Source organism: Cuculus canorus, chromosome 18 (genome assembly GCF_017976375.1).
Source record: "Cuculus canorus isolate bCucCan1 chromosome 18, bCucCan1.pri, whole genome shotgun sequence".
NCBI classification, from domain to species: domain Eukaryota; kingdom Metazoa; phylum Chordata; class Aves; order Cuculiformes; family Cuculidae; genus Cuculus; species Cuculus canorus.
In genome coordinates, this window is record NC_071418.1 from 9,576,958 (window position 1) to 9,589,526 (window position 12,569).

Consider the following 12,569-nt stretch of genomic DNA (forward strand, 5'->3'; position numbering starts at 1 on the left):
CACTAAGGACAAGGATCCACGCTCGCTTTCATCCCACATTCAGTCTCTAGAAGAGCTTGTTTATAACTTCTCTCTCCCTTCCATTCCTCAGTTCTAGGAAGCCCAGCCTCTATTCCCAATGTCAGGAACTACTCCAGTCTCACTGGGCATTGTCAAGTCCCACAGGAACTTCTGTCCACCAGCTTTACCACCACCACCACCACCACCACCACCACCTAAGCCTACGTGCTAGCACGGTGCCTGAGACAACACCTTTAACATTCCTTGGGATTAAACAGGGAACGAGACAGTGAAGCTACACATTTAAACACTCAAAACCAAAAGAAATGCTAGTGCTGAGGTTGGCCAGCACTGCAATTCCACCCTCTGTGGCTCCCACGTGTCCGAGGATGGCACACCAAGGGCTACGCAGCACTCCTGTAGATGCAGCAGCACTAGGTATTGAGGAAAAGGGCTGTTGGGAAAGAAAAGCCCCATGGACAAGCAGCTGAATGCCAAACAGGATGGGGCTGTCCAAGGAACAGGCAGTGAGGATACACATCACATAAACCAAGCATTTCACAGTCAGTGCTGCTGGAGAAGGTGCTTGGTGAGCATCTGCAACGGGGCAGAACATCAGGGCTACTCTGGTTGTGGCCTGAGGTGCCCAACAGGGGGCTACGTTTAACACTTTTACAGTGCTCTGTCAGGCAAAACTGACAAAGGAAACCCTGGACTGAAGAATAGTGTTGGAAAGAGAATTATTTCAGTCATTAGCATACAAATTGCTTTATAGAAACATCCATGTAGTGCTCAGAGCAGTCTCAGCTTCCAACCACCAGAGACACTATGATACCACTGGGGCAAAGCAGACACACACCAATATTGATTAGAGCAAGCCACTTGCTTGTAAGCAAGCTCAGTACTGTACTGCAAAGAGATCCAAGTGCTCGTAGCAAAGATCCAAACCTGTTCTTTTTTTCTAGAGCAAAGAATAGCTACAAATTCAGAGTAAATTTTGAAGTCTGGCAGTAAATCTGATGAAGGTTCTACATAAATCAGAGTCATGACAAGTTACCACTGACATAGATGTGCATACACTCTCATTCGTACTGTAATAAAATCCAAGCTGTTTACCAGCTGCTGACCTCTAGGTATAGCGAGTCTACTGTATTTTTTTTAAGTTTGATGATTTTCCCCATCTATAAACTGATCTATGAAAGCACAGAGAGCTTGTTCACAAATACAAAAGGGCACCGCGTGAGGACTAAATGCACTACGAATTGCCCAAGGTAATTAAATTTTTGATAAACTGGAGTTTACTGCATCAGAAAGCTTCTGTTTGTAGTTACATTTGCATAAAGGCCTTAATTTCCGAAAAGAAGTCACACAGCTTACACAAACTGGACATTCTGATGTAAGGGGTCTTTTTGGCCACTACTAAAGAGAAAATAAGGGTGAAGACAAAGCAATGTGGATGACATTACAGCTTATCGTTAATAAATACATTGTCATTTTTAATGTAAAGATAGTAGTTTTGAAAGCGACCAATAAACAAATGAGAAAATATCCCAACTTACAGGAATGTTATGGTCCTTTCTTCCTTTATGGGAGGAAGCAACATGAGCAAGGTACTGAATAACCTTCTTAGTGTTCTCAGTCTTCCCAGCACCGGATTCACCTCTGCAAAACAGGTCAGACATTCTCAAAATTCATTTCCAACAACTTTTCAACCCCTGGGTTTTATTCCATTTATGGCTTTGACCACACAATAGATCCTCACTGTCTAAACCCAAAGGCATGGATGTCACAGGGAACTACTACGTATTTGTTTAAAATACTTCCTTCATCCTAAAGATCTCCTTAGCATTAAGATGTTGATATAAAATGTAACATGAGTTTGATTAAAACCTTTTGACTACATGCCCGAATTCCTTTGTTACCTTAAGTAACGAGAAACAGACACGTCCTTCTCCCTCCAACACAAGGCCAGAGACAGAATTTTTCAGAGTGCAGGCAGATATTTTTTAAAATAATAATATATGCACATTTTTTAATATTTATCATTTTATTGTATTTCATACTCCAAGAGCTCGTTATAAGAATTAAAGCCGATGGAAACACTATCTTTAGAAGCCAGTTCCACAGTAGAGTAAAATCCATTTAACCAAACTGTTTCTTTGTACTGCTCACCTCAGACTCTCAGCCTGTTTAAAAACCTATTCAGGGCCACAGAACTACACAAATTCATTAAGAAAGGAATTTATTAGTGCAGTGGGGCAGGATCAGGTCAATAGGGATAGCAAATGCACATTTTGTTTCTAAGACCTAGGCAGATGTGAAACAGAACACATTTGGACAGAGTTTATTGCAAGGTTTACATGTGGGATGTGCCGGGCAGGAAATGGAACCAAGTTCACAGCACAGCGATCCCAAGTGATGTTATTGCACCTCCTTTGTTTTAAACCTAGGTCTGCTCCTTCAGAGAAATTCATACACAGACATTACCAGCTGTAACTCAGCCAGGATTCAATGGCAGTGAAGCGCTGGAGAAAGGTCCCATTTCAAGAGAGACTGTAACAGCCACCGGCAACTCAGCAGGGCTGGAGCTCAAAAGGATTTTATGACAGGGATTTGCATGAAAAGAGTGGAATCACTGCTGTCATTGAGCAGTTCTTCAGAAACTCAAGTTTGGAGGGCAACTGCTTTGTAAGAAGGACAAGTACACATTTTGTGTGCCTGCACATCTCTCAGCTAAGATACTTACAATGACAAAGTTCATTTACCCAGGGGGGAATTTAAGCACATTCTTTTGTGGTCTTCATAAAGTCCCTTCGCTGCTGTCCACCCCAGCTCTGCAGCTGGTCTGCAGTCACCTGGGTATTTAGTACCTTCAGACTTACACTGCTTGATCAGACCAGTAGCTTAGAAGCATCCCTAAATTAATATCTGCAAAAATGGGACAATACAGTGCTTGAGATTTTAACCTTGCATATGCAGAAAGGATATTACCCCAGAGTTTCAAAGAGAAGGGACCCTGAAAGGATCTTGTTTCTTTTCATGTACCAGTCCTCTTAACTCATGGATACCCCACTGGACAACTGCACCAGCAAACGGGACCTCTCACTATGAGATGGCAGCATGTGCCTTGCCCAGCTGTGAGCAAAGACTCACAGGGATGGAAGCAGCTCGCAACACTGGAGCATTAACCAAGACATCCTGATCTGTCGATGGCATATGCTTCTCAGAAGTGACAAAATCAACCTGTCTAAAACCAGTTTTGTTCCATTTCTCCTCACAAGATAAAGATAATTGGAAAATAACACAGAATATGATAAATTAGCAATCTCTGTACTCAGTTATTCAAAAAGTTCTGAAATGAAAGGGCAGTTCCCTTGACACTTGCTGATTCTGCTGGCTTCACTCATTATATGAGGAACTTGGAAGCTTTTACCTGAAGAGCTGGTTACGAAGATTTCTCTGCAAATTAGCTAATGGATAACTGGGATTCCTTTTGCCAACATACCATCAATATGCAGCGCAGAAACTGAATGTACTTTGGGACCACTAAGAGGGAACAACACATTTTGACTCCTCATAAACAAACCCCACTGCTATCAGGCCCAGAGGCACCTCATGCAAGACAAATGTGAACACTGATAAAGAGAAACAGAGGCCTTGGATGTCAATTCTTGCCTCCAAACTGGTCTTTATTCCTGGTTTCCCTTTTGCTGCAGTGTTCGCAGTAACATAATTCATGACTATATGCAATAAAGTAAAAGCAGTTTTGCCTGTTTGTAGATGCGAGTTAAAATATTTCTAATGCAAAACTATTTCAACAGGCAAAAGCAGCAAGAGAAGTAGCACAAGAAAATATCCATTTACATTTTAAAACAACACCATTTCTTATTGTCGTCGGAGCTTGCAAATGCATTATGTGCTGTGCCTTGAAAACTAGATAAAGAATCTTTTCTGTCAAATAACAGAAAAGAAGTTTATAAGATTTTAAAGGAGGAAAACCTACTCTAACACATCCAGTGATGAGAACACAGTACAATAGTAATATCTGAATGTCTGCTTTCTAGAAGGACAGCACAGTTTGAGGAGTCTCCTGCTCAGCTTCTCTGGCACAGAGCAATGAAGCTGCACCCAGCACAGGGAGGTCAAAGCTTGCAACACATTCCTTTTGCTGAGAGAGCCCTTAAATCCCATAGTGAGGTTCTTAGAGAAAGCCTTTGTGCAAGCTCTCATTCAAAAGCAGCACTGATGGATGTAACCATCCCAGTTCTCCTCTCCTGGGAGCTTACAAGTATGCCAACTATTTCCTGCAGGACGCAGCGCTAAGCGCTGCGGCCAAACACTATGCAGGAATCTGGATATTTAGGATAAAGTCCTTTTCACTTATAGAAATAACGACATCTCCATGCTGCAGTTCCTGTCCAGGAGTGCAAACACATATTATAAAAATACATTAAAATCTTCTACCTCTACCAACCTGCCCAAAAAAGGTAAAGTTTTAGTAACTGTGCAATATTTACAGAATGGAGCTGGTATCGTGGAGCTAAAGATTAACTGTTTCAAAACTTTGTTTTAATACAACTGAATTAATACGTTACCATAAATTAAACAGCTCAAACCCCTGGCTGTGGTCCGAGCTTTACTTCAGTCAATGGCAGCTTCATTAACGGCTCCAGCAGGGTCAGAATCTCACCTCCTTTATTTCAGTACCAACCCCACCACCAGCGGAAACAAACCTTGATGAGACCGAACTGAAACACTATCAGTTCAAGCCCTGGCTATGGCAAACAGTGCATCCAAGTAAGAAACCACCTCCAGTAAGAGCCTCGTGCTGGGGGTATGATGTTACTCTATGAATTAAGAGAAGGACTGCTCCCTCACAAGCTGTATCAGAGACAGGTCAAAGAAAACCTGTTAGTCTCTGCTGAATTTGTGCCGTACCGAAGATTACAGTGCCCTTTCCAAGAGGTGCAAAGCTGCTGCTCTGAAACAGCTTCAATTCCATTTAAAATTGGAGCGGCTAAGCTGGCGTAAGCATTTCAAACCTGTATATGGTTTAAATTCACCACATGGAAAGCTAGAGTGTTGGTTTTATAAAGGGAAGCACCATACAGGCAAATCTATCTCAGCTGCAATACGGTCAGCAAAAATCAGCAACCGACTTCTGACCAGCTGCAATTTTGCGCGCCCAGAGCAACTTGAGCCCAAGTCTTGTGCAGAAGTCAGAGGCATTTCCTCTGCAGCAGAGATAGCCAGCAGAAACCAGGGAAAACAAACACAATGGGAGAGGACACACAGGTCACAAAGCAATCAGGCAACAACCAGGAATGAACCAGTCTTCTGCCTTCCAGGAGAGCAGCATGCCCCTCCCATACAGCCTATGAATAGTGGCAGTTATCATCCCATGTACAGGTTTACCACCTGTCTGAGAAAGACATATTCCAAGGAGAAATGCTGTTCTAGAGGAAAACAGGAGCAAAACAGTTGCTTCTCTTATTGTCAAGAAGGTTTGAAGCATCCACACAACACCTTGCCAGAGCTGCAGTATCCCATGTGGCAGGAAGAGACACCACTCCCCTCCCTGAACTGGCAAAGGAGTTTCTGGATTTCAGGAAAGTCAGATCAGTTTGATGTTCCTTATTGAGGTCCCACAGCAAGGACTGGCTCCTTTCCAGCACCGCCCAGACAGCCTTTAATTTCACCAGCAGATCAGGACGTACAGAGCACAGTGTCCTGACCAGCTAAGGCAGAAGGACAAAAGAATGTGTTCAGAGCAGGCTCCGAAATCCAAAGTCAGGTTTTTCATCACCTTCCTATCTGTGCACAGTCTACTGCAAGCTCACACTATTTGTGAGGATGAGCACCTGGAATATATCAGGACAGTCAGAAGCAGCTGGTGCCATCTGTACCATTACAGATCATCTCCATGATTTCAGTTCCTGAAAAACTAACCAAACAAGTCAGTATTTCCCATGCTGGAGACCTGGATCACTCAAACCTTTCCCCTGCCCTAGCAGTTTCAGCCTATTTCTGTTGATCCTGATCAGCAACAAGCTCTGGAATGAGAAGTTCATCTGGAAGCAGAAAGTCCTTCTGCTCAGAAGAAGCACCACCACCACCACATCAGCAAGTTCTACTCAGTGCCCAGTTCCACCAGACACAGGAACCCCGACCTGCCTTTCACATAAAGCAGCTACGTAACAGCACCAAACCATGGAAGTCTGCACTTGGATTGCTTGCAGGAGAAGTAACTGTGTGAGTAAGAGCCCCAACAAGGGCCTTTTGTCCTCCTCAAACAGCAGTTGCAAAGAACTGAAGAGACATTTATTCTCAGACACAACTGAGCATCATCTGCCAGTTACAAATTAAGATATTTACAGTCAAGACCTGTAATTAAAAGGATGTCTTAATCACTTGGATAATTTTTTGAAAGAAGACGTATAACTGATACTTTGGAGCAGCGCAGAAGAGTCACTAATTGCCTTCACTGTTTACAAGGCAGCTTTTGAGCTCCTTCATTTCTCTCTGGATGCTGCACATCATCTCGACACCAGTTGTTAAGGGAATGCTATGAGCTGGACTGCAGCCAGAGGTTGTATACAAAAATGCTTGGTATTTGCTGCTGCTGCCCTTTATTAAGCAGCCGCTATTCCCTCCACACCCCAGCACTCTTCCTGAAGCCAGTTTGGATGAGATATCCTTGTGTGGCTGCAAGCGGCTGCTACGTGACTATCAAGACCAGTCTCATTTTTGAGAATCATAGAATCACAGAATGGTTTGGGTTGGAAGGGACCTCAAAGCCCATCCAGTTCCGACCCCTGTCATGGGCAGGGACACCTCCACCTGGATCAGGTTGCTCCAAGCCCCATCCAACCTGGCCTTGAACACCTCCAGGGATGGGGCAGCCAACAATTCTCTGGGCAACCTGGGCCAGGGCCTCCCCACCCTCCCTCACAGCAAAACATTTCTTCCTAAGATCTCATCTCAATCTCCCCTCTTTCAGCTGAAAACCTTTTCCCCTCATCCTATCCCTGCACTCCCTGATCAAGAGCCCCTCTCCAGCTTTTGTGGAGCCCCTTCAAGCACTGGAATACCATCAGCTTGTGGTAAGGTTCTCCAATTTAGAACACATCAGCTCAAAAAAGCACAGTGCAGCATATTTTTAGATCTGATTTGCCAAAAGTTGCCTTGCAGCTAAAGACAAAGCAGCCAGGCAAGGTCTGAGGATGTCTCAATCCATAGTGTTCCCCAAGAGAAATTCCTTCCTTTTGGCACACTGTTTGACATCAACAGAGAGCAACACCAAAGAGAAATGACAAAACTTTGCCAAATGCCAGCAGCTGCACCTTCTCAAAGAAAAAAATCAACCTGCAAAGCTGTTTGTTACCCCTTCACATCTTACAGCAATGAGAACGCTCACAGCAAGGTTTGTGCTCATTGCAGGGTCAGCAGCACTGTTCCATATGGGATCTCTGACAGAGGCTGGGTTCACACAGGCTGATACTGTGCTACCAAGCTAGCAGGAACATGCTGGAAATACTTCCATTTTCCTTTCTTTCCAGCAAACCAGGAATTTACAGACAGAAGCAGCTAAACTAATGATCACTTGCACTCCATCCAAGGGGACTGACCAGATGGAAGTTAGGAAGTTGAGCTTCCCAGAGAACTGCACGGTTTGGGGTTGGCCTGTTTGCTTTTCATTGGAAAGCTTGATGAATTGAACTACCGAGCAATCATGAGCTTCACCAACCTCACTAGGGTTGGTTAGGGGTCAGCACCCCAGGATTAAACCATCTAAACCATTGTTCATTCAACTCCTCCCACCTCAACATTAACGAGGCAAGGTTTTGGCTTTCACCAGCATCCAATAAATAAATTATCCTATGGATCCAGGAACTTCACATGTATGGGCCTGGGCACACCTGGGTTTTTCAGTTGGTGAAAGGCCAAAAGTCACCTAAAGTGTTGTCACTGCTCCCTGTGGAGATTGGTGTACTGTCACAGAGCAGCTGGAGTCCTGCTAGACACAGGAAAGTGACCTCTTATTCAATCTGAAAAAAGCCTCCCTGTAAATAAGTAATCTGATCAAAAAGTTTCTCCTCTAAACTTCATCCCTGGGGCTCAAGTACCAATCAATTCACCAGAACTAACATGGCTGGGGAAAGAGGGAGCACAAAAACAAAGAAAAAAGGCAAGAAGAAAGGAAGCCTGTGCATAAATATCTCTACAATTACATGTCACTAGCTCAGACTAAAGCCCTACTCTCCTTGGCAATCCAACCATCCACATTCGGTTCCTCAAAAGATGGAAAGTATAAAAGGGAAGAGAACAGATGGTAACAAAATGAGAGGAAGAAGGGACATCATTTTATGTCCTGAGAAAAATCTTACTTCCTACAGCAAGAGCAGGAAGTGATCTGTGTCACCAAGTCTAGACTGGAGAAGGGAATGACAGTGACCATCGATGAGTAATGCCCTACTGAAGGGCCAGCTCCCACATTATACGAAGGATAAGATGTTCTCCTGAGATAAGCATCCAATGAATGGAGCGGCAAGCTGGTTATTTTCCCCTCCTGGTATTAAGTTTGACTTTGATAAAATCACTAAGTTTAAGATCACCAGTTTATGCAAAACATCTTTTTTGCACTACACACTGGTTTGATGGACACAGAGCTGAGAAGCAGTCTAAGAAACTTATTTTAAGAGAAAAATGTTTATTAACCTGACCAGCAGCCTGCTAAACTCTTCTAGTCTCTAAGGTCAGCATCTAAATGGTGCTGATGGCTACACACGACTAGCAAAATCTCCTGGGCTATGGTAGAACATTGGTGTTCAACTTCCAGATGATAGAAACACCTTGGATCCCAGCTTTAATAACATCACGTGTCTTCATGTTCTCAAAAGTTAAGATCTAGACTGGATGTTCTTTGGTCCCATACATCCAGTTTGGAGATACAATGCCTTACCCATCAGAATTCCAAGGCCACAGGTCTGCCCATGTGACTGAAGAAATACATGTTTCCTTGTAAACCACAGTCAGTGCAGAAGGATCAAAAGCTCACAGTAATCTTACAGGTGAGGTGATAACAGAATTGAAAGGCAAGAGAGGCTTTCCAATTTGCAAATGAACAGATCAGAGATTCACTGAATCCTGTAACACTTCCATCCCAGCCTTTGTGTTCTCAGCTGACCACGTTAAGGAGTGCAAAGTTCAGGCACAGGCACAAAACACGAAGCTACTTCACAAAAATCACCTGAGGCAAGCATACGCTGTCAGAGTATCCACAAACACACAAGAACAAAGCATTTGTTTTCACTCTGGGATCCCATCCCTGCTTTGAGGGCTGTTTTGTACATTGCAGATGAAGTAGTCATCACATGAAAACAGAATTGCTAAGAGAAGGGAGCACAAATCTGGGCAGCCTTGTGTTAATTAAATCAACTTCTACCTTGGCTACAGAATTGAATTTGCTTGCGTGTCCTTAAGCCCCAAGGATCTCGTATTCACAGAATCCACAGGGCAAAAATGCACAGCTTGAAAAGGATCTGCCTTCAGTCTCGTGGAGAGCCTGATAGCTAAGGCAGTTTGGTGGAAGGCAGAAGATGAAGATTTGAATCTCTTCATGTCAAGACGGAAACTGAACCCAGGCTTCTTTCCAGCAATTAATCCAACAGCAAGCTATTTCAGGAAGCCGGCATCCTCACAAACTATGGCCTCAATGCAGCTGGAACGCACTGGCACACAGTGTAGTCAACTGATCACATAACCACATTGGAGGCACGCAGGCTACTGTAGAGTCCCTCTCCCCTCAGGTAACTTAATATCTTAAGGTGTACCCAGACCCTAACTGGGAACAGCTTCAGAGTGGAACCAGCCTCACCTCTAGGCTGCTGCCAAACAAGCACAGCTCCCCTCCAACATGTCTGTACCTCGTGCTCCAGGCCCGTGCTCCTCTGAGCCCAGAGTGCAGGCCCCAAGAACTAAACTAATGAAAAGCATCATCTTGTGGCAAGGTCAGTGTCCAGCCACCTTCACTCCTGGACCTGGTCGATCATGGAGGCAGCCTATCCCCAGTGCTAGCATATGAGGTTGTGGAAACACAGCCCGCATGGGAGAAGGATGTAAACTGGAGCACTCCCTTTGACAGTAACCCAAAGATAGCTCCGCTCAGCAGTGCCACAAGCACAGGCATAATATGACCACCTCCTCACTGCATTTCCAGGTCTCTGAGAAATGCAGGGTGAAGGTAAGTTTGCTCCTGGGTAGAGAAATTCAGGTGCACACAGAAAAAGTACAAAGCCTTTATATTAGCTCCTGAGTACTCCTGTTGGAAGGAGATGCAAAAGTCAAGCCATCGATCAGCAGAGCTTCCACTCCAACGCTGGATTCCTGTCCCTCTTCAAGCTCTGCATGTTGGGCAGTTACAACCCAGCACATCAGAGTGGTGTTTTCTGTTTCTGATTCAGAGTACAGGATCATGTAACTGCTTGAGTTGGAAAGGACCTTAAAGCCCATCCAGTTCCAACCCCCTATCACGGGCAGGGACATCTCACACTGGATCAGGTTGCTCCAAGCCCCATCCAACCTGGCCTTGAATACCTCCAGGGATGGGGCAGCCAACAGTTCTCTGGGCAACCTGGGCCAGGGCCTCCTCACCCTCACAGCAAAACATTTCTTCCTAAGAGCTCAACTCAATCTCCCTCTTTCAGCTAAAAAACATTCCCCCTCATCTTATCCCTGCACTCCCTGATCAAGAGCCCCTCCCCAGATCTTGACTGACATTTTTAAACTACATCTCTTAAATGACACATGCCTATAAAGCTTTCAATAAGGCGAATTCCAGTATTAATAGAAGATTTCTCCACAGTTACTCTCACTTCATGCTCTATCTTTAACCACGAGTCACTGCCTGTCACAATTAAAGACCAGGTTTGGACCTCTACAGCTGGATCAGAGACCCTTTCACAACATTCCCAGAAAAGCCTAAATGAAAAGCGGTCACTTACGTGCAGAGAATGGATTGGTCCTCACGGTCTGCAAAACAAGAACAAACATGGTTACAGGTTTTGTTATACTGATCTCTAACTTGCAAGACAGTTTCTTTTAAAAAAACACTTAAAAAATTCAGCTTTTCATCTTAAGAATTCTAAGGGTACTCTGAAGCAATTTCAATAACATCCCTTAAATGCTCCGGTTCACACACACACACCTCTCAAACAACAGCCTGGAAATTCCTAAAAGTTCTACCATTCTATCTAATAAAGCCCAGATTTTGGTTAAATTTAATAGCATATCCATGGGAATCTTTTTAACTATATTCTCAGACAAAGCTGGCCCAACATTTTTTATCGTGTATACACCCTTTCTCAGGTTAATGAAACTATATCAATTCTTAAGTAATAAGCAAGAAACAAAAAAAACCCCAGTTTCAAGTACACAGTGCCAACACTCAAACACTTGGAAATGGCACGAACATCTCTGCCAGACAAGTGCTGCACTTGACAGCTTTTTTCCTCCCCCCCTTCCCTTTTAAATGAAGCTGCAAGCCCAAAGTGTCTCCATGATTTTGCTTATTCATTAAAGACTTCCCAAAAGGACATCCAGGGGCACACAGCAGAGCCCAGCTCTGCATTACGGTGTGGCTCAGCACTTATGACACTCACTGCTGTGCTCCCAACTTCTGAAAAGAATGCTTGAAGGTCACTTATGCCCTGCAAGAGGTATTTCACGATTACAAGACATTTACTGAATATATTTCAACATCGTGCACCATATAATATAAAATATAGAATCAAAACATTCAAATATACCTGCCAAAGTTAAACATTCCAGCTAAAGGTGTTTGAGACAGGGTTTTGAGCGAGTTCAACATCTGTTTTGTACATCTGCATCAAAAAGCTCTGGCCTTTACTCTTCAGCTCTTTGTCACTGCCTCACCAGAGCACAACTGCCTCCACCAGAGCACAACTGCCTCCACCAGAGCACAACTGCCTCCACCAGAGCACAACTGCCTCCACCAGAGCACAACTGCCTCCACCAGAGCACAACTGCCTCCACCAGAGCACAACTGCCTCCACCAGAGCACAACTGCCTCCCGAAAGCTCAGAACTCCAAACAGGTTTGCTGGCTTGATCAGTCATTTGTAATGGATTACAGTAACATAAATAAAATCGGGCTTTATTTTCTTCAAGTGTTGAGTTCAGTACTGCACATTGGCTCCCTGCTGCTCTCTGCATATACCTCTTCTCCTGGAACGGCCGCTCTGACAGACCACAGAAAGGGAGCAACTGATAATGTGCTGATCACTATTCCTTCCAGGATAACAACACTCAGGATGAACAGACAGCTTCTGTTGCTATAAGGCAGCTTCCTTGCATGCTTAATGGGTTCAAAACAGATCTAAGTCCATAACTACAGCCCTGGTCCACATGTGATCATCTATCACTTCACTTCAGAAATAAACAGCTTGGATTTAAATATATGCCAAGGTTTCCAAACCACACTGAAGACTGTAACACTCAAGCTGCACAGAGGACTACTGCAGTGTCCCTAATATGAAAAACAAAGTTCCA

The 12,569-nt window shown here is 44.1% G+C and overlaps 1 protein-coding gene across 2 annotated transcripts in view; it reads right to left on the reverse strand.

The window, feature by feature from the left end:
• Window positions 1-12,569, reverse strand: part of MYH10 (myosin heavy chain 10) — a 92,156-nt gene that overhangs the window by 49,701 nt on the left and 29,886 nt on the right. For both annotated transcript variants that reach the window (XM_054083146.1, XM_054083145.1), the window contains exons 4-5: window positions 11,004-11,031; window positions 1,560-1,662 (exon numbers count right to left, since the gene is read on the reverse strand). In XM_054083146.1, the coding sequence (XP_053939121.1) occupies window positions 1,560-1,662; window positions 11,004-11,031 (131 nt within the window). The remainder of the gene's footprint in view (window positions 1-1,559; window positions 1,663-11,003; window positions 11,032-12,569) is intronic.